Source organism: Phalacrocorax aristotelis, chromosome 3 (assembly GCF_949628215.1).
Source record: "Phalacrocorax aristotelis chromosome 3, bGulAri2.1, whole genome shotgun sequence".
NCBI lineage: Eukaryota > Metazoa > Chordata > Aves > Suliformes > Phalacrocoracidae > Phalacrocorax > Phalacrocorax aristotelis.
In genome coordinates, this window is record NC_134278.1 from 40,381,553 (window position 1) to 40,400,093 (window position 18,541).

The following is an 18,541-nucleotide window of genomic DNA, read 5'->3' on the forward strand; positions in this document are numbered from 1 at the left end:
GCAGCGCCCGATCGGGCGCTTCGCGCCCTCTGGAGCGGCGCCTTCCGAAAAACTTCTCTCCCCCCCCTCCTTATTTAAGTGCTAAAATCGGTAACGCCTGAGAGTGACCGGCCCCGACTAACAGGCGAGGGGGGCCTCCCCGCCCGCCAGGGGGCAGCCTGCCGCCGGGCCCCACCGCCGCCCTCCGCCTCCCGCCGCGGGAGCGGGGCAGAGAGGATATCTAGACGAGACGGACCTCCGACTCGATGGTGTAGCGAGGGCGGCGGGGCGCTCTAGGCAGCCGCGTCGCACTCTATGGTGTAATGGGAGGAGCAGTGGAGCACGGCGGGCGGCTCCGGCCCGCCGCTCTTGGCACCTTCTGCGGGCACGATGTCGTCTCCGAAAGGTGAGGGCGGCGGGGCGCAGAGCGAGGCGCCGCGGGTTAGCCCCAGGGGTACGGCGGCTCACCCCTCCCCCACGCCAGGCGGGAGTGGACGCGTCCTCCCCGCCGGGGGCTGCGGCGCCGGGCGGCACCACCGTGATGGCGGGGGGGAGAAGGGGCTGAGGGGGGCCGCGCCGGGGAGGAGCTCTCCCCCTGCCCCGCCCCGCTGCTCTCCTCCCGCCGCCTGTGAGGAGCCGCCGGCCGGTCTCCCCGGTCCGGGGCTCGCCGGGCTGCCCGGGGCTCCTCCGCCTTTAGGACCCCCCCGGCCGTAGTCCGGTGTGGCTTCCCCCAGAGGGGACCCGGCAGAGCCTCCGCAGCGCTCGGCGGGGCGGGGAGGGGAGGGGGCCGATCGCGGCGGGGAAGGACCCGGGCAGGAGGGTTTCCCGCACCCCGGCGTGCGTGAGGCCGGGCGCGCGTCCCGCCGCCCCGGCTGCCCTGCGCCGCGCTGCCGTTCGGAAGGGGCCCGGCGGCGTGGTCGGATGCGCTGTGGCGGTGTGCGGGAGGCCCGCCTTCGCGCCCGCAGGCTTTCGGCCTCTCTGCTGCCTTTTGCTGGAAACCCTTTCCTTCGAGTGGGATTTACTGAAGCCCCTGAGAGACACTGGGAAAGAAACAGCATCTTCTTTCAGCTCCTTTTGGGTTTTTGGTTTGTTTTTTTTTAAATCTGTTAGAAGTTCAGACGGCAGCAGAAGATACGGGCTTTCCCTGTGCCCGCAGTGCTGCGCTGGTACTGATGTGGACGTGTGAACCACACTGGAGAAACGGTCAGGCTGATAACAAGCTACAGACAGCTTTTTTCATAACGCTAGAGGTATCTCGTGGAGTTACTAGCTTCATTATGTCCTGCTGCATTTGTTTTACCCAAATTTGCAAACCGTTGCCAGATCGGGGCATTTATTTATCTTTTTTAAAGAATAGTTCATGTAGGCAAGGATTAACTTCAGTTTTAGTTCGGTAGTGTGTAGACTTAAAATCTTAATGTGTAAGAACACATTGTTAATATAATTTCTGTCAGCCCTAAAATATCATTAGATAATACATTTTTGCAAAACTGGACTGGGTTTATTTTATTTCCTGGGTTTTATGCCCTTGGATTCCCACCTCCCCTCCCCGCAGTCCAAACTTAATTTAAAAATGGATTACAGCTTACAAGTCTCTTTTAAGCACTGTTAGTCCAAGAACTAATTGGCTCTACCTTTTAAAAGTGGTTACTGACATGAGTAAGATTTTTATCTGTAAGGAAGTAGCTAATTTAAATGATTGCAGTGGCAGGAGGCATTAACTGTACCTTGCAGAAATGTTGTACAATAGAAGACGTCACTGGCTTGAAAGAAAAATGAATCAAAAGATCGGTTGCACTGGATTCAGTAATTCACCCCCATATTAGGTGAACAAAGTTAATACAGATCTGCCCAGAGCTTTTCTGTTAGCTCATTCCCTAATGAGCAGAGGAACATAAACTTATAATTAAAGTACATTTCTTCAGGGTATTCAGAACACAACAGATAATGGCCTGAAAGATGCTGCTGGGTGACCAACATCCACCCGTCAGATGCCATATGTAACAAGGAGTAGTCTACCAGATTGAAAAATGGTTTTGTAGATGCCGCACATTTGCCAGTGGCTCATGTTGTAGGTTATGCCTTTGCACAGAGAAGTCCTGTCTGGAGCCACGCGCTGTTCTCTTTACCGGTACGGGTGCAGCCTGAGCCGTTCTCTGATGTGGGAATGAACTGGTGTGGCCTGGTCACATCCACCTGAGGAAACTGTCATACCTTGGAGGAGGACAGCTGTATGGAAAAAGTGCCTTTCTCCTGCGGACCTGGCTAACTCCCAAATTATCCAGGATGGTAGTGAGTCCAGGGCAAAAGTGTTACAAGAATTGCCACTTTCGTAGGAGTATAGCACAGGGGAATGCAGAGCGGATAACATGGATCATATGCAGTCCTTGTATGGTTTAATTTACCTGAATAGCCATAACCTTAGCGTTTTCTACAGTGAATAACTTTCCAAGAAAGCCCTTTGTGTAAAGTCTCATCACTGTTCTGAGCAAAACTCTCTTCTTTTACTAACTTAGGTGGAAAATAAGGCTGAAGGAAATGCTGCCTTATTTATTAAGGTTTGCTAGATTAATTCCCTTCTTTGCTGATACTGAAGTTTTCCTCTCTCTTTGGTTTTACTCATCTGCCAACGCTCTTTGCATCAGACCAGTACGCTACATGGAGGGGATCAGCTGCCGTTTCAGACTGAGCTCTTATTGTCAGCTAAAGAGCAGGAAGGCACAGAAAGACTTTTTGATTACTATTAGATAAATATGAGTCTATGATTAGTCCTTCTAGAATGAAGGATGATTATGAGGGCAAGAGGACATCTTATTTTCAAACACCTGGAGTTCCTAGGCAAGCTTCTTTGAGAAGAGACTTTAAAATTTAACTTAAACTTCTGATAGGAAGTGCTTCATGACACTGTAATTATTGTATGCCGTCAAAGAAGTATTTGATACAGCCCTCCAGCTGGAGGGCACCCTCTTCCAGTTCTTAAGTTAAAATGAAGGCCATGCTGAGTCATCGTCTTGGTTTTCTTTCAGAAAATGTCAGCTTACTGTTCAAGTTGTACTGCCTCACAGTGATGACCCTGGTTGCTGCGACATACACGGTCGCGTTGCGGTACACAAGGACAGTGGAGACAGAACTCTACTTTTCAACAACGGCTGTGTGCATCACTGAAGTTATCAAGTTGTTCTTGAGTGTGGGCATCTTGGCTAAGTAAGTATGGGAATGCTCATCAGTATTTTGAAAATGAATCCTTGCTTCTAACCTCAGATCCACAGATACCGAAGCACAGATACATTTGAGAGCGTGGCTGGGTGGTCATGCTGTGGAAGAGTCATTTTAGAGCAGGTTAGAGCTTGTGAGTCCTCCTCAGCTGAAACTAGCGTGATATGCAGGTGTGTCCTTTCCTCATATTTTCTATTTTTGTGTGCTTTGGTATAGGTTTCAAATGTCAGTGTGGATTATCCACGATGTTTTGGGTCTTTAAAATATTGGTGTAGATGAAAGCTGGGCTGTGAGCCATTGTCTGCTGAGCTACATAAAATTGTAACATTCCTATGCATAAATTTTCCCAAACAATTATACAGACAGACATTTTGCTGTCTTTATTAACCTGGGGAATCAATGCTGGAAAGCTGTGGTCAGAAAATATTAGAGTTTCTGTAATCCCACATGGCAGCTAAGAACTAGAACTTCAGTCTACACGTGAGCATCTGAAGTAGGGAGGCCATCAGTCCACTGCCTCTCCTATCAGCTCCCCTGTGCTGCATCCTTCCCTGGGAGGATTTTTATATTCTGGACTTTTCCAAAGCCCAGTTCTTGCTGTTGTTGTAGAATTTGTCCTTTTAGGGTCTCTGCCTATCTCTTTGTGGCTTTTGGCACATCAGAAGGCTGGCTGTTTTGTGCTAGAGAATCATGAGGTCACACGGCATACTTCAGAGTTTTATCAATCTTCTCTAGCTAACATCAGAATGGCATTTAACTTGCTTTGGAAATTAGACCATATTTGAACTTGGTAAGGCAGCTGTGGCAAACTGCCTTTTGTTTAATCTTTCATTAAATGTAACGCATGAGTGTGACCAGTGGCAAATTTCTATTTTTCTTTTTATGCACCCTGGGCTTCTCACTGTGCCGGCACAAAATGTTGGCAGAAACGTCTCTGCAGATGAGTAGTTGCGCTGTGGTTCTCGCGGTGTTGTGGCCAGCGTGGACCCTGATCCAGCCTGCTTTCTGGAGACTGCAGCAGCCCACGTGTCTCCATAGCAAGGGACCCGTGGGTGGCATTTGTAGCCTCACCCCTGTGCGTATAACTTCTCCGATCTGTTCTTGTGCACCTGGGACTCATGCTCTTTGTGGTATACCAGAGAGGTCTTGTTCAGCAGGGTAAGCAATATGCCTTTTGTTAAGGGTCAGTAATACTGTGTTCATTAAAGGTATGAATAGTCTTTTTGCTCAAGATAATTAAAAAGGCAACTACTTCTAACTCAGGAGTCTATTAGGCTTTTAGAATGGCCCTGCACAGTCAAAAATCCACGTAGCCCCTCGTCCCCACCTTTGACAGTAGTCAGCTGAGGGTACTTAGGACAGAAGTAGAGGCAACAGGGTAAGCATGGGCTGCACTTTCGTTAGCTGGAGGCAGAAGCTTATGGATTTCCCAGCCTGGATGCTGTGTGCATGCTGCGGCTGTAGCACGTAAAGGTCCTGTCCTTAGCGAGATTGCCTAGTTTCTTTTTGAACTGTTAGTCCCTTCTGCATCTGTGAAATGACTTCTGCAGTGTAATTACATGGTATATGAAAAAGTATTTTTATTAAACAATTTATTCAGCAGTTTTACTAGATTCTGTCTACTTGTGTTGACAGACATCACAAATAATCTTTTCCCCCTTCATTTTTATTTTCATATCTCTACAGATCTGTATTGTGTTATCATCATTCACTTATTTTCTAAGCTGGGAGTCCTAGCCTAATTTTTCCATGATCGTCCTAGTACCCATCTCCACAGCGTTTCCAGTATTGTTACATCCCTTTTGAAGCAGGATCCAGAGCTACTTTCTGTTCTGGTCTCAGTTTCTTTCCTAAGGATTTGTAACGTTCCATGCATTTCTCTGAACACGGCTGAGCCTTGGGCTGGTGCTGTTGGAGACCAACTCGCACCTTTTTCCCAGAAGCCCGTAACTGGTTTAGAGACGGTTATTGTATTTTGGGGTTGTCCTTTCCTGTGATGCTTGTTTATTGATAACTGAGCTTTATCTGCCAATTAAAATGGGATGAATCTGTGACACTGACCTGTTTGAAGGTTATATCTATTCTGAGCTGGTCAGCTAGTGGGTCTTTTTTTCCCCTGTAGCTGGGAGGGGGGTGGGCAGCAGCAAACACTGTTCTTCAGGCCGTGCTCACCTCTCCTTGGTAGGATGTCTTGCTTGCTGGTGGACAGCAAAGGAATGCATCTGGACCCAAGTAACTGAGCTGTTTCTCAGGTGGCAAAAGATCTGGTGAATTCCGCTCAGTGTAGTGAGATGCCCTTCTGCTACAGTTGAAAGTTTCCTTTTGGATATCATGTATAATAGAGTATAATCAGGAAAATTTGCCAGTTTCCTAGTAATGTTCTATTTTAGATCACTTACAAATACGCTGAACAGCATAAATTCCAGCATCGTTTCCTTCAGTATCTCCTTTACAGCTTCCTCCAGTTTTAAAGTCCTAACTGATTTGTCTCACCCAAGGCAAGGTGCCTTTGTATTTTAATAACCAGTTAGAAGATCAAATACAATCTCGTTTTTCTGTACCTTTGCATTTGGGTGGGTACCTTTTTCTTTTTGAAACAGACGGCATTGGTTATGGCAATGTACAGGATACTGGAATATGACTCTTGCATTGTTCCAGCTGCAGAATTTGTTTTCTTATGGATTCTTACGCTATGCCTTCGCTGTGTTTGATTTTAAAATTTCCCCTGGAAGGCACATTGAATGCATGAATGCCAAAAGAGTGTCTTTCAAGAGAAGTGTACGATAGTTTAAGCTTTGTTAATTATTTACTCAACCGTACTCTCAACTTCTCATATTTATTCAAAGTTCCTTTCACCATCCGGTAATTACGTTGTTTACATTCTTAGATGGTATGTAATTACTTAGCAATGGATGAAGAAAAATAGAGCTGATTTGCAAACTCTAGTTTTAACTTCAGCTTTTGTAACAAATCATAAATAGTAGAATCATTAAGGTTAGAAAAGACCTCTAGGATCATCAAGTCCAACCATCAACCCAACACTACCATGTCTGCTAAACCATGCCCTGAAGTGCCGCATCTACATGTCTTCTAAATATCTCCAGGGATGGTGACTCCACCACCTCCCTGGGCAGCCTGTTCCAATGCCTGACCACTCTTTTGGTAAAGAAATTTTCCCTAATACCCAATCTAAACCTCCCCTGGCACAACTTGAGGCCGTTTCCTCTTGTCCTGTTGGTTGTTACTCTTCACCCAGAAGAGACCAACACCCACCTCGCTACAACCTCCTCTCAGGTAGTTGCAGAGAGTGATAAGGTATCCCCTCAGCCTCCTCTTCTCCAGGCTAAACAACCCCAGTTCCCTCAGCCTCTCCTCAGAAGACCTGCTCTCCAGACCCTCCATCCGTTTTATTGCCCTTCTCTGGACACGCTCCAGCACCTCAATGTCCTTCTTGTAGTGAGGGGCCCAAAACTGCACACAGTACTCAAGGTGCGGCCTCGCCAGTGCTGAGTACAGGGGCACGATCACCTCCCTGCTCCTGCTGGCCACACTGTTCCTGATACAAGCCAGGAAATGGGTGTTTCTGTTGCACAACTGATAGTTGTTAGTATCTCTCACCTATTCAGAACTATGAAGAAAACAGAATATGTTTTTTAAGTTGCATCTAGATCGATGTCAAGAATGCTGAATTCAAGATAGATACTTTTTTTTTATTACTTGATTTTGCAGCATAGATCTTTGGGCACCTTATTTTGCATTATCAGCTGTACACAGAGGCTTGTTTTAAATTCTTTTCTGTGTAATTTCTATGTATGTATTGTATTGTAATGTATTGTAAATTCTGTGTAGATTTAAATCTGTTTCCACATAATCTTTGTGCTGAATTCAACTTATGGTTATAGATTCATGATAAGTGCATGCTTCAGAAAGCACACCCACTGCAAAGATGAATTTTTAGATAGTTCATCATCTTGTTCTCAAAAACTGAAGTGAAAATGGCGATTACTGGGCATCGGTTATTCTTCATTGCTGAAATTTCGTGCAAGAATTGAAAGTAGACAGAAATGACAATTACTGTTGTGATTTGACTTTAAGCATGTGATTAGCTAATTCACCAAGCATGGTCTGGAACAGAAGCAGGTATCATTTAAATTTTTTTTCTTGTTCGGCAGCCCACCTTGGTATCGACAAATAGAAGAAGCCATTACTGTGTGATATTTTTTGACTACTTATTCTCACAGAGTAGAACTGTATCTGTGCTCATTGTATTTTATTTGCAGTTAGACATTTGAGATAGAAGCACATTAGTCAAGCTGTGCTTGGGTATTACCAGGAACTTTAGGTTTTATTGTACATCCTATCTCCCACTGCTGGGCAATATAACAAATACATTGAAGAATAAGTAAACCAACAATTTTGCCTATAATGTCAGTGACTCATAACGTTTTATGCAGTTCTGTATCCAGTGCAATTAACTGTGGTGAGCTGTGACATGAAGTCTTCCCCTTCCTTGGATTGCAAACTTCACTTCAAGTGCTACTTCTCTGTAGATTTTCATGCCAATGGTTGTCCCTTGTGGCCAGACATGTCTTGCAAAAGACAACTGTGTGACATGCTCAGTGTCACCAAGTCTGTCCCAAGCAACATATCCCCTTAAATTAGGAAAGAGCTCCGCATGTGACCTCACTTGTACAACAAGGGTCTGGGAAACTATACGTGCGTCTGGTAACTCTACTGCCCTGACTCTGTTTTTTTGTCTGTACTCTCTCTTAGGGGAAAATGACAGGGAGAATCCCTTGCAGCTGCCTGTATAAAGACTGCCGTCACTACAAAAAAACCCAAAACAAAACAGGGGAGGGTGGGGGTGGCGGAAGGAGCTGTATGCTTGGTGCCAGGCAGGGAAGAAGGCAAGGAGGGAGGAGAGAAACTTGGGTGGAAGGATCATGAGAGGATAGAGTCCATAAATCTTTGGAGAGGAAAAGTTTAAGAACCTGGAGCACAGAGTCAGGGGTTACTCAGGAATGGGAAATATTGCAGGAACAAGGTGGTTAATGAAGGAGCCTGGGGCATAGAGACTTTGCTAATTTCAGTAATTGCTAATAAGAGTTTGGGACAGGTAGATGATGTACATTTGTGAAAAAGAAAGGAGGTGGGACATGGGTGAAATGTGGGCAGTTGGGCTCCTGGAGCACTGAGGAGGATGTGAGCCATTTGTTCGTATGTGTGTGTAATGGAAGCAAAAGGAGTGTTGAATCCAAGAGCTGTACAGACTGCTAATTGAGAGGCCTGTGGGAGGGGGCAGGAGTGATTTTGGATGTTGGTATTTTTCAGTGGCCAAGTGAGAGAAGAATGGAAAGGGGAAACATGGCACCTGGGGAGAGCTGGGAAGGGAATTGGAGGGCTTGAGTAGCAGCAAGAAGTAAGCAGGAAGTGTCAGATTGATGTACCGGTGATAAGGGAGGGCCAGCAATGTAGAGGTCAGCTTGAATAAGCTGAGGAATAAGTCGCAAAAGGGGCCAGCAGTGAGAAGCAACAGGTTCTTCCCCATTGCATGTTCTTTTGCATGCTGTAATTACATAAAGGAGACATGAAGAAGCAAGGCAACAGGGGGCTGCCACACGCCCCGCCAGACCTCTTCATGTGTGTTCTGGTGCCAGTCCACTGTGTTTTGCAGCGCAGGCAAGAAGAGGAACCCAGACCTGGCTGAGGAATAAGGGGTGTTTCCAGCTCAGTTGTGTGCAAGGGTGCAATCTTTTTTGGGTGTACTGTGAGGCCCAGTTTAAAAGGGATCTGGAAAATCATGAGCATTTGACATCACACAAAAATATAAATACCCCCCAAAAAAGGAGGGGCGGGGAACAACAGCCTTCTGTCCCACTGCCTGTATGCTTAGTGACTTATTCACTGTTTACAGTGTTCGTGGTGGTTGTTTACTTTATTACACGTTAATGCAACTAACCTCCTGATTCCAGAATGTCTTTGTCATCTTCAAGGGTTTCTACTTGTTGATAACCTCACTGGTTTTTCCCAGTTAATTTTTCTTTAATGAGCACAAGGTACAACTGACTGTTTAGAACAGATTGTCAGCCTTCCCAAAGGATTCATTGATTTGATTTCTGTTTTCAAATACCAGTTTGAGAGAGCCCTCAGTTACATTAATATTTTATTTTGCAGAGAGACTGGAAGTCTGGCAAGGTTAATAACATCTTTAAAAGAAAATGTATTTGGAAGTCCTACAGAATTGCTAAAATTAAGCGTTCCATCTCTGGTGTATGCTCTCCAAAACAACATGGCGTTTGTGGCTCTTAGCAACTTGGATGCGGCAGTCTACCAGGTAATCCATGTTTTTGTCGGTATTTGATCCGTAAATACATTTCTCTTTGCTGTTTCACGAGGCATGTGTGCTAGGTAGCTGTCTGCCTGGCACACAGGACCCTCTTTAGCCTCAGTGTTAAAAGCCAAATGATGCTTTGTTATATTCAAAACATACGCTCTGTTGCAGTGCTCCGGTTTTCTGAGCTAACCTACTCACTGCTAGAATCACTTCAAATTCACTTTGTTGTAATTGGCGATGGTACAAAAACCCAAGGATCTGTAGGGAATCGACGAATATAAAATTTTATTTGTCATTCTGTAGTTGAATCCTCTGTTTTATTTTCTTGTTTTGGAGGAGTTTAAAAAAACCACATCCTCTGCTATATTCCCACCTTCTTTAGGTGACGTACCAGCTGAAGATCCCTTGTACAGCTTTATGTACAGTCCTAATGCTAAACCGTACCCTTAGTAAGTTGCAGTGGTTCTCTGTCTTCATGCTGTGTGGTGGTGTTACCCTCGTTCAGTGGAAGCCTGCTCAGGCTACGAAAGTACAGGTAAGAGTGTAAACTCTTCACAATGCCACTTCACAATGAAGAATAAACTGCCTTCTGCTTTGTATATTACTTCACAGCAGCTGGGATTAAGGTAAGGTCTCTTACCTCCACACAGCAGTACCTGTTTCCTACTTCCAGCCACTTCATCTACAATGTAAAGGCTAGTTTGATCATTCGCTTTCACATTTATTGTATACCAGCTCAGGCAGGCTTGCGGTATTGCTCCAGTCTCACTTGATGGAAAGGCAACTGATTGCTACAATTAGTAAAAATTACCACAGTCGTCATAATCAGTCTAATACGTGCTTACTAATAATGGTGCACCTGAGTAATATCTTGTTTCCAGCAGTTGGCCCTGGTATCGTTATAATTGTTGGAGCAGAGAACTTGGAATGGAAGCACTTGGCAGAGTTAGGAGTGAAACTCCAGTGCCTTGTGGGTGTGGGTATGTCATTTAAACACACCCTTCAGAGGCACTGACCTAATCCCGCTCTAGGAAGAAACAAGTGTCTTCTGTTTCTTAGGTCTTAGCCGCTGGTCAGTGGCAGTGGTGGGAAGGGCAGGTCACGCAGCTGGGAAGACAGGCCGTGGCCAAGCAGGCAGTGCCTCTGAGCACTGCAGGGGCTGGTAAGAGTACGCACGGAAAGCAAAACGCCACGCAGCTACACCAAGCTAATCTGAAGGACAGCTCTAGCTAAGCAAGTACATTTTATACTGTAATGAAATGCTAATAACTTTGCTGTACTTAACGAAGTGGCTCTGGAATTGTTTATTGTAAATTACTGCAGTGTTGCATCCTTTCTAAAATAACGGTTGATGTTGCAGGTGGAGCAGAATCCATGGCTAGGGTTTGGAGCGATTGCTGTTGCTGTGTTGTGTTCAGGATTTGCAGGTATAGTAGTATTTCCATATGCAGGTCACATCAAAAGGACTGGAGAGCTCATGATGTTTAAAACAGAACATTCTACATCAGTTAACTGTGTGTGTTGATTAGAATATAAAAAAGAACTTCACCCCCTCTGCCCATAATTACCTTCTACTTGCAGTAATTATGACAGATTCATGACATGATTACTCTAGTTCTCAAGCAAATGACTTGGAGCACGTACTATTGGTTTTATGTGATACAACTTAGAAGGCTGATTTGCAAGTGGAAGCATCTTTCAAATGCTTCGAATAATACTCTAGGGAATATCCATGATGATTCACTTGGTACAATTAATGTACATCAATCTTGTAAATTGGCTTTACAGTGAATAGCTCCCTTATGGTGATCACATGAGGTACTTGCTTTTTTTTTTTGTACTTTTTTTTTTTTTTAAAAAGGGGAACTGAGCTCCTCAGTCAGTTCTTGCACTAGCTGAGCCCCAAAATACACAGTGCCATAGTCCTGTAGCTGATAAATCTAACTGAGATGCAGAGGGAGCATGAGTAGGAGAGAGAGGAAGATGAGTAGCAGGAAGCCTAGATTAACTGCATGAAGGATTTTTGTTTGGGTTGGTTCTACAACCAGCGCTTCCCCGTCGGTTTCCCTCTGGCTTCTGTAGGAGACCAGAGCTTGAGGACAAGTGAGCTGGTGCTAGGAAATAAGGAAATACTAATTACTACTTAATTTGAAATCTGGCTCACAGGGGCATACTTCCCTGGCTGTAAACTGGATTCTTCCCCTTCCCTCTGCAAGAAAACAAGGTATTTTCACCCTCCTCTAGTACTATACAATCCTGCAAGAAAAATCTGGTGCTGTGCATACACGCTCGTTACTCATGGAAGAAGTCCTGGCTGGCAGGGGAGGAAAGGAGGAGGGTGTCATTCTTGTTTGGTGTCTTCAGTGAAACGGGCACTTTGAAGCAGAGACACTAAATAAGGCTGTGTAGAGCTCCATCAACTTTTCCTGGAAGGTTATAAATTTACTCAGTAGGTGCTCCCAAGCCACGAGACAAAATACAGCATTCACAGTGAAGCCTTCAGAGTCTCTTAAAGCTCTCTAGCTTTCTCTGACAATGCGGGTAGACAGCTGTGCTTCTAAAGCTCTGCAAATTCAGGCCATTGAAAGGGCTGATGCAGGCAGCTCTGGAGGATTTAGACACATATGGCTTTCTTCTCCTGCAAAAGGATTGCAGCTTGGGTGTTTCCTCACTGACAGCTGTAGCTTTGAGGCAGCTGGGAGGAGACAGTATTTAGTCTGTGGAGCTCCTTGTGCCCTTGGGGCTTTACATGTTGAAAGCATAAATCCTATTCAAACTCCTTTTCTCTTCTTTCTTCCCCCACCCACACGAAGAAGATATTTTGGCATTAAACCTTCAGTTTCTGGACTGTGTTAAATGTTTTATATTATTCCAGTAAAGTCAAGAGTTTTGTGGTTTCGTCCCTCAGAAATGAAGAAGCTGCTTTTTTTCTTCAAACTGTTAATCCTGTGATAATTTCCAAGTATCCAGGGGCCCAACAATGCTGATAAAAGCATTGGACAAATATATAATGGCAGATCCTTTGTGACTTGAAACAGTACTGAACAGTAATTTCTCCTTAACAGCACCCATTCTTTCCTTCATCTTGCCCAGTGCTGTGATTTTCATGCATTTTCAGAAATCTGAAAGCATCGTTTCATTGGTTTCCTTACTGTTTTCTTAGTTTATAAAATGGACATGTACGATTCATACTCAAGCCAAATTTCTGGTATGTTGATTACCTCTGCTTGTGCTCTCTGGGTCTTCTCAGAGGTCAGAAAGCTCGAGGTTGGCATGGCAGTCGTTAACAATACTCGGGTTTTTGCTGATATTGCTTAGACTTTAAAAATGTATATTCATACGATATATTATTTCCTCAGGGTTTTTATTATTTGAACCCCTGAAATCTGTTCTCTAATTTATTCACCGTATTCACTATACTGTATTACATTATAAATTGCATTTTTTCATTAATAAAAGAGTAGCAAGACCTTCCTTGAAGCTAACTTGGGGATGTCAGGAGGAGTGTGTGCCTCGGGCTTCTAACCCGCAGGTCTTTTCTCTATGCTTTTGTCAGTTCCATATACTTCTCTCATATCGTTTGAAGGATCTTGGGTGATGTTAATCAGCAATAAACTTTTAGTCAGTAGGACTCACACCAGAAGGTCGTGGAAGTGGCTGAGAAGATATGAATCTTGCAAACCGCTGTCTGTGTTTTGAAATGCAGAGGAATGTGTTTTGAAATAGCAGAGTCCTGGTGCGGGAGCAATGTTTAAAAAGGCAGCTAGTGATGGCCTTGTCAGATGTTGGCGTTTTAATCTGACATACACCTCCCAGGCAGAATAATGAAAAACTGTTTGGGGAATTCCAGTAATGCAGAGCATAAGAGTAACGCTCATCAGCATGGCACCGTGAACAAGAACTTTAGACTGAAATGAATTCCATTTCCTCAAAACCAATCTGTAGTTTCAATTAGCAGAAGGCATCAGTTTCGATTGCATCTTGTAACCCCCTGAAGCTGTGGTTTCAGAAAGTTGCCACTCTGCCAAGTGCTCTGCAAGCGCAAGGCTTCCAAGGAATTTTCAGTCTCCGTGCTGAAGTTCCGTAGTCCCACCCATTCCTTTTATTATTTTTCTTTTTTATTATTTTTGTACTGCTAAACATCTTGATGGAGGAAAAAACGTTCTCTGTCATGCTGAAATACATAAATACTGTCCTGGGATAAAATACCAGGTGCCAAAGTGAAACACTTTTTTTTCTGATATAGAATTGTACAGGAGAAACTGTTGGAATCGGAAGCCTGGCAAATCACACAGAAATGAGGAGTAGTTTGAACTGTTTATGAGGTTCATTGTTAAAACAACTGTAAACAGAAATAGAATCTATTTTCGGTGTTATACCCATTGAAATGATCCTGTCGTGGACGATGCACACTAGCAGGATGTGGGTTTGGGCCTTCTGCATTAGGAACTGTGAAACGTAATGGTCTGTAGGAGAAGGTGATTCCAGTGGTCTTGTCTGGCTTTAGAACACTAAGAACCGTGAACCGCTAAGGGTGAAACTTCATTCAGCTCACTGAAACGTCTTTTTTTTTTTTTTTTTTTTTTTTTTTAGGAGTTTATTTTGAGAAGGTCTTAAAGAGTTCAGATACCTCCTTGTGGGTGAGGAATATTCAGATGTACTTATCTGGGATCATGGTGACTTTATTTGGTGTGTACATGTCAGATGGAGCCCAAGTTCTTGAGAAAGGGTTTTTTTATGGCTATACCTACTACGTCTGGTTTGTCATCTGTAAGTATCTTGTGGTTTTAGGGTCTTGTTACGTTGTTTTGCTTTTTTAACTGATACAACTGACTGCATGAAACCACAAATTCAGTCTGACCCACTGTTCTTTACTGTGTTTTGAGGTGGTGTTTTTTTAAGTATCATTATCTTGGAAAGTATTCACGTGCTTATTTAAAATTGTGCTGAAACAGCAGCCTAAATGACTGAGTAGTGAGTAGATCATCTTTAAATGAGTCGTATCCGATCTACTAGATGCCATGTAGACATCCCATTTTGCTGAGTGTTGCATTAAATCACCGGTTACGTTGGTGTAGCCCAAACGAGTACGCTAGTGGAGTAAAATGCATAGTTTCCAGAGTAACCTACTGCACCGTTACTCATAGAAACATGTTATTTGCTTTCCAGTCCTCGCCAGCGTAGGTGGCCTCTACACTTCGGTCGTTGTTAAGTACACAGATAACATTATGAAAGGCTTTTCTGCAGCGGCAGCCATTGTTCTTTCTACCGTGGCATCGGTCATCCTCTTTGGCCTCCAGATAAGTACGTGCCTTTTTGCCTTTGATTTGACCCTACATGCACGTTGCCTTCCTGGCTAGCAGACTGCTCGGCAGGCTCTACGCAGTTCATACCAAAGCAATCATTGTGCCTCCGTTGACTTTTTCTGTGTTTAACTTAGTCCTCTCCAGGACTCCTATGCTCTAGCGTATCGTCCCTGTTGTGTCACTTAAGGTGCCTGATGATCCTGTGCTTCCAGAGGCATCCTGCAACCTCAAATGGCAAGGTTGTTTCCAATTTAAACAGCTTACAAGCTTATACAGCTTTATTCGTGAATCGCTTTCTGATGTGGTTGAGCGTGTGATACAGCTGTTTACCTGAGACTGCTGTTGAGAAGTCATCATCTCTTGTTGGTTTTCGTACAGCCAGTGCCAGACTAATTCCTCGGCTGTTTCTGCAAGGGCTTTGCCTTTGCAGTCCTGAGACTGCGTTAACTTTAACCTTCCCTGTTTGCTGTGGCCAGCACCGCATGAGTGTGAGTCAAACAGCAGCTGGGGTCGTGACTGATGTGGTGAATGTTTTTGAGAGGAACAGCAGATTGCTTTGGGCTGTCCTGCAACTAGAAAGGACTTTCTCCCTGATCAAGTCCGTGTCTGATGCTGTATCCCGTAGCTCCTGTTCAGTCGTTCACTGTTTAGTTTGGGGTATTTTTTGCTTTCCTACCATAATCCAAAGGTGGTGTCATGTAATGGTGGGAAAACTAGCTTTCTGATGTGGCATTAGCAGGGTGAAAGGTAAGGAAGGCTTGCGTAAGGAGAAAAACATCAGTGTCTGGCTGGAAAGAACACCTTAAACCAAGTGATGAAAACCACAATTACATTAAAAACTCAACCTGGGCAGAACATTTTCTTGACAGTTGACACAAACCAAACCTGGACTGGTGATCTTCCTGTGAAAGCCTCGTTCATAGTGTTTCTCAACCCTGCCTAGATGTGGAAGGGCAGTGTGTTATGACACCCGCTGTGTCTTCATCGTTAGGCTTCCATTACAACGAACTTGTCGGACGGCACGTGGAACTGCAGGAGACATTTCACACTTGCTTTTCTGACCATCGCCGTGTTCTTGCTGGTGTGAGACTAACTGAAGCGGTGTGGGGATTGTTAACGCTCAAGAGTTCTGTGACAGAGGATGTGTCTAGAGTCTGTGAATTATTAACAGCTTGTGCTGTTTCTAGTTTTGACTAACTTTAACACTTTCATTTGGATATCATCCTAACTTACATAGCTTAGTCATCTTCTGAAGGTTTCTTCTTATACAGAAGTATTTATTTAAACTATTCTGTCTCCTTTCAGCTGTTACCTTCTCCCTGGGTGCTCTCCTGGTGTGTATTTCTATTTACCTCTATGGATTACCTCGACAAGACACCACAAAAATCCAGCCATCAGAGACTAAGAGCTCAAAAGAAAGACTTGCTACTGTGTGACATTGTCCATAAAAATGGACAGAGAAGAAAAAATGGACTTTAAAAAAAACCTTGCATTTTTAAAAAATTAGCCTTAAGCTAGTTGTGAAACGGTGTAAGTGGGATAGACTAAAAGCAGAAGTTAGTTCTTGTCTTACACGTGAAGCTTCCAGTGGCTGATGCGGAGGCTACACTACAGCCGAGGAGCTGGACAGGTACTTTATCGAAGGTATTCTTCATTCACATCGAACAATGGAGAGTCCCATTTACAAGGAAAGCCGAATGAAGGAACAGAACACTCAATTGTACATAATGTATATAAGGGAGAACTGTCTTGCCCTTCGAGGGCAGAAATGCCCAAAAGCTTCATAAAAATCTGTTTAAAAGAGCAACTGCTGCCAGTATTTTCTCTTCAACTAGTTGGCAATTGCAGTTTGACTAATGACAGGAAAAGTTTCTCTTCTAGGTGATACGTATGGGATGACACAGCTCCACCAGGAATAACCGTGCTCAGGCATCGCTCACCTAGAAGCGATTAGAAGTAGCACTTGCTGTTTGGTTTAAAAAACAGAATGAAAAACTGGTGTTTCTCTAAGTTGTAGATTTTCTTGCACTTTTCAAATGTTTTTTATACCTGCTGTAGCTGGTAGAGGGATCTTCTGTGTGTTTTGTCAAACCCCATTTGTACAGGGGAAGGTTCATATGTGTTCTTGTATCTCTGGCTTAAGGATGAATGAGTCAACTCAAAGTGTCAGATTAGAAGATTTTTATCTGTACATCTTCTCTCTAACCCTTTTTTGTGCATACAGAATGATGCTTGAAAAGAGTTCCTGTAATGCATATTTAATTTATGAGTGCCAACTGTGAAATTTCCACCTCCTCCCTCATTTTCTGAGGCCTTGCTCAGTTCAACCCTTCCAGAAACTGCAACTTTGCACTGAGGGAACGCTGACTTTAGTGCATTTGGGCAACTCGTTTACGTTCAAAGTGAAGATAAAACACACGACCAAGTTCATATCCTTGTTAGATTCCTTCAGACATGAGTTAACTAGCTGGGTTTTACTTGAAAGTGGGACATGTTAAACACAGCAGTAACAAACATGCTTAAATTCTGTTCCAGCAGGAGCAGAACAGCCACCTGCGCTACCTTACACAATGACGCTCGCCTCCCTTCAGCAGGGAGGTGGCTGAGGGGTGCCAAGCAGCACCTGCCCTGCCTGCCTCACGGTGCTGAGGGAGCGCTGCCGTTCTGTTCCACCAGCTGCGCAGCAAGCCCTCTTCTCCCCGGTCATCGCATCGGCGGGGCAGAGGAATGGGTGAGGGACAGTTGGGCTTGGCTAACGTTACCGAAGCAGGGGCTGCAGTACAATGACCAGGGGAAGCATTCTCTGCCATGGTCTGACCAACTCGGTTTGTTACAGTACACAGAGGACCTGTAGCAGTTGTGCCACTAGGCCAGCCACAGAAGGGGAGAACCTTGATTGCTTAGGGCAGCCCAATTAATGCTTCCACTACCAAAAGGATGTTATATTTTACATGCCAAAGACAGAGCAGTTCTCTTTTACAGGAAATAGGAGGTAGACTAGTGTTTTGAGTGTGCTACTCCTACCACGTGCCTGGGAGACAGCGATGGTGACAGGCCTGGCCTCCCCCAAATGGCTGTGCCACACACACTATTCTGCAGTCGGGGTGATGGAGCACACACGCACCTCCGAGGGCAGAGAGAGTTTCCAAGCTGCACTAGCAATGACACGCGGGACAGTATTTATAATTTTAAAAATCCTTTTACTGAGAGATGTGATGTTACGTTGCGTCTTGCCTCATTACATTTGAGTTACAGGTGTAATGCCAAGAAGTTTCATTCCATTGGCTAGAACTGAGCGTGCAGCTTGAAAGAGACAGAGCCTTGCCTGGAAAACAAGAATAACCGTCAGCTTATGGTATTGCTACAGAACGGGGCATAGTTCTCAGTTAGAAGCAGCCTGTGAGAGGTGAGAGCGCTGTGCGCAGCCTCTGTCCCCATGCAGGGCGCTGGGATGCAGACACGCACATACTCTGAGTACTGAGTAACACAGTAACGCTGTCAGAACTCACAGCAGCTGCCGATAGCCCGTTGCAGTGTCAACAGAGGGACACTTGTCAATGAAGGGAAGCTGGAAAGTGGTGTCCTGCCCAGTCTAGTACCCTCAGGGCAGAGTGACGAGAGGAGATTCCTGCAAAAGAGCTAGCAATGACTGAAAAAATGAAAGTCTTTCACGTACCACAGGCTGTTACAGCCTGAGGATACTGCT

The 18,541-nt window shown here is 44.7% G+C and overlaps 2 protein-coding genes across 8 annotated transcripts in view; one reads left to right on the forward strand and one right to left on the reverse strand.

The window, feature by feature from the left end:
- The first annotated feature begins 193 nt into the window (after window positions 1–193).
- Window positions 194–18,094, forward strand: SLC35A1 (solute carrier family 35 member A1). Of its 3 annotated transcripts, none has more exons than XM_075087252.1 (8): window positions 194–385; window positions 3,006–3,183; window positions 9,370–9,529; window positions 9,912–10,064; window positions 10,890–10,956; window positions 14,123–14,299; window positions 14,699–14,833; window positions 16,141–18,094. In XM_075087252.1, exons 1-8 carry the CDS (start codon window positions 370–372, stop codon window positions 16,269–16,271), a joined length of 1,017 nt encoding a protein of 338 aa, XP_074943353.1. In that variant the 5' UTR covers window positions 194–369; the 3' UTR covers window positions 16,272–18,094. The 3 variants fall into 3 exon arrangements, with proteins under 3 accessions (XP_074943353.1, XP_074943352.1, XP_074943354.1); XM_075087251.1 differs by lacking the exon at window positions 194–385 and adding an exon at window positions 1,068–1,182 and having other exon boundaries at window positions 16,141–17,264; XM_075087253.1 differs by lacking the exon at window positions 194–385 and adding an exon at window positions 1,787–1,805 and having other exon boundaries at window positions 16,141–17,264.
- Window positions 18,015–18,541, reverse strand: part of RARS2 (arginyl-tRNA synthetase 2, mitochondrial) — a 40,038-nt gene continuing 39,511 nt past the window's right edge. For all 5 annotated transcript variants that reach the window (XM_075087249.1, XM_075087246.1, XM_075087247.1 and 2 more), the window contains one exon: window positions 18,015–18,160. In XM_075087249.1, coding sequence (XP_074943350.1) covers window positions 18,074–18,160 — 87 coding nt within the window. In that variant the 3' untranslated portion in view covers window positions 18,015–18,073. The remainder of the gene's footprint in view (window positions 18,161–18,541) is intronic.

Coding starts and splice junctions, on each gene's coding strand:
- SLC35A1 (XM_075087251.1), top strand. CDS start 1,152: ATGTGGACGTGTGAACCACACTGGAGAAACG. Junction 9,530..9,911: donor TGGATGCGGCAGTCTACCAG/GTAATCCATGTT, acceptor CACCTTCTTTAG/GTGACGTACCAGCTGAAGAT. Junction 10,957..14,122: donor GTTGTGTTCAGGATTTGCAG/GTATAGTAGTAT, acceptor TTTTTTTTTTAG/GAGTTTATTTTGAGAAGGTC.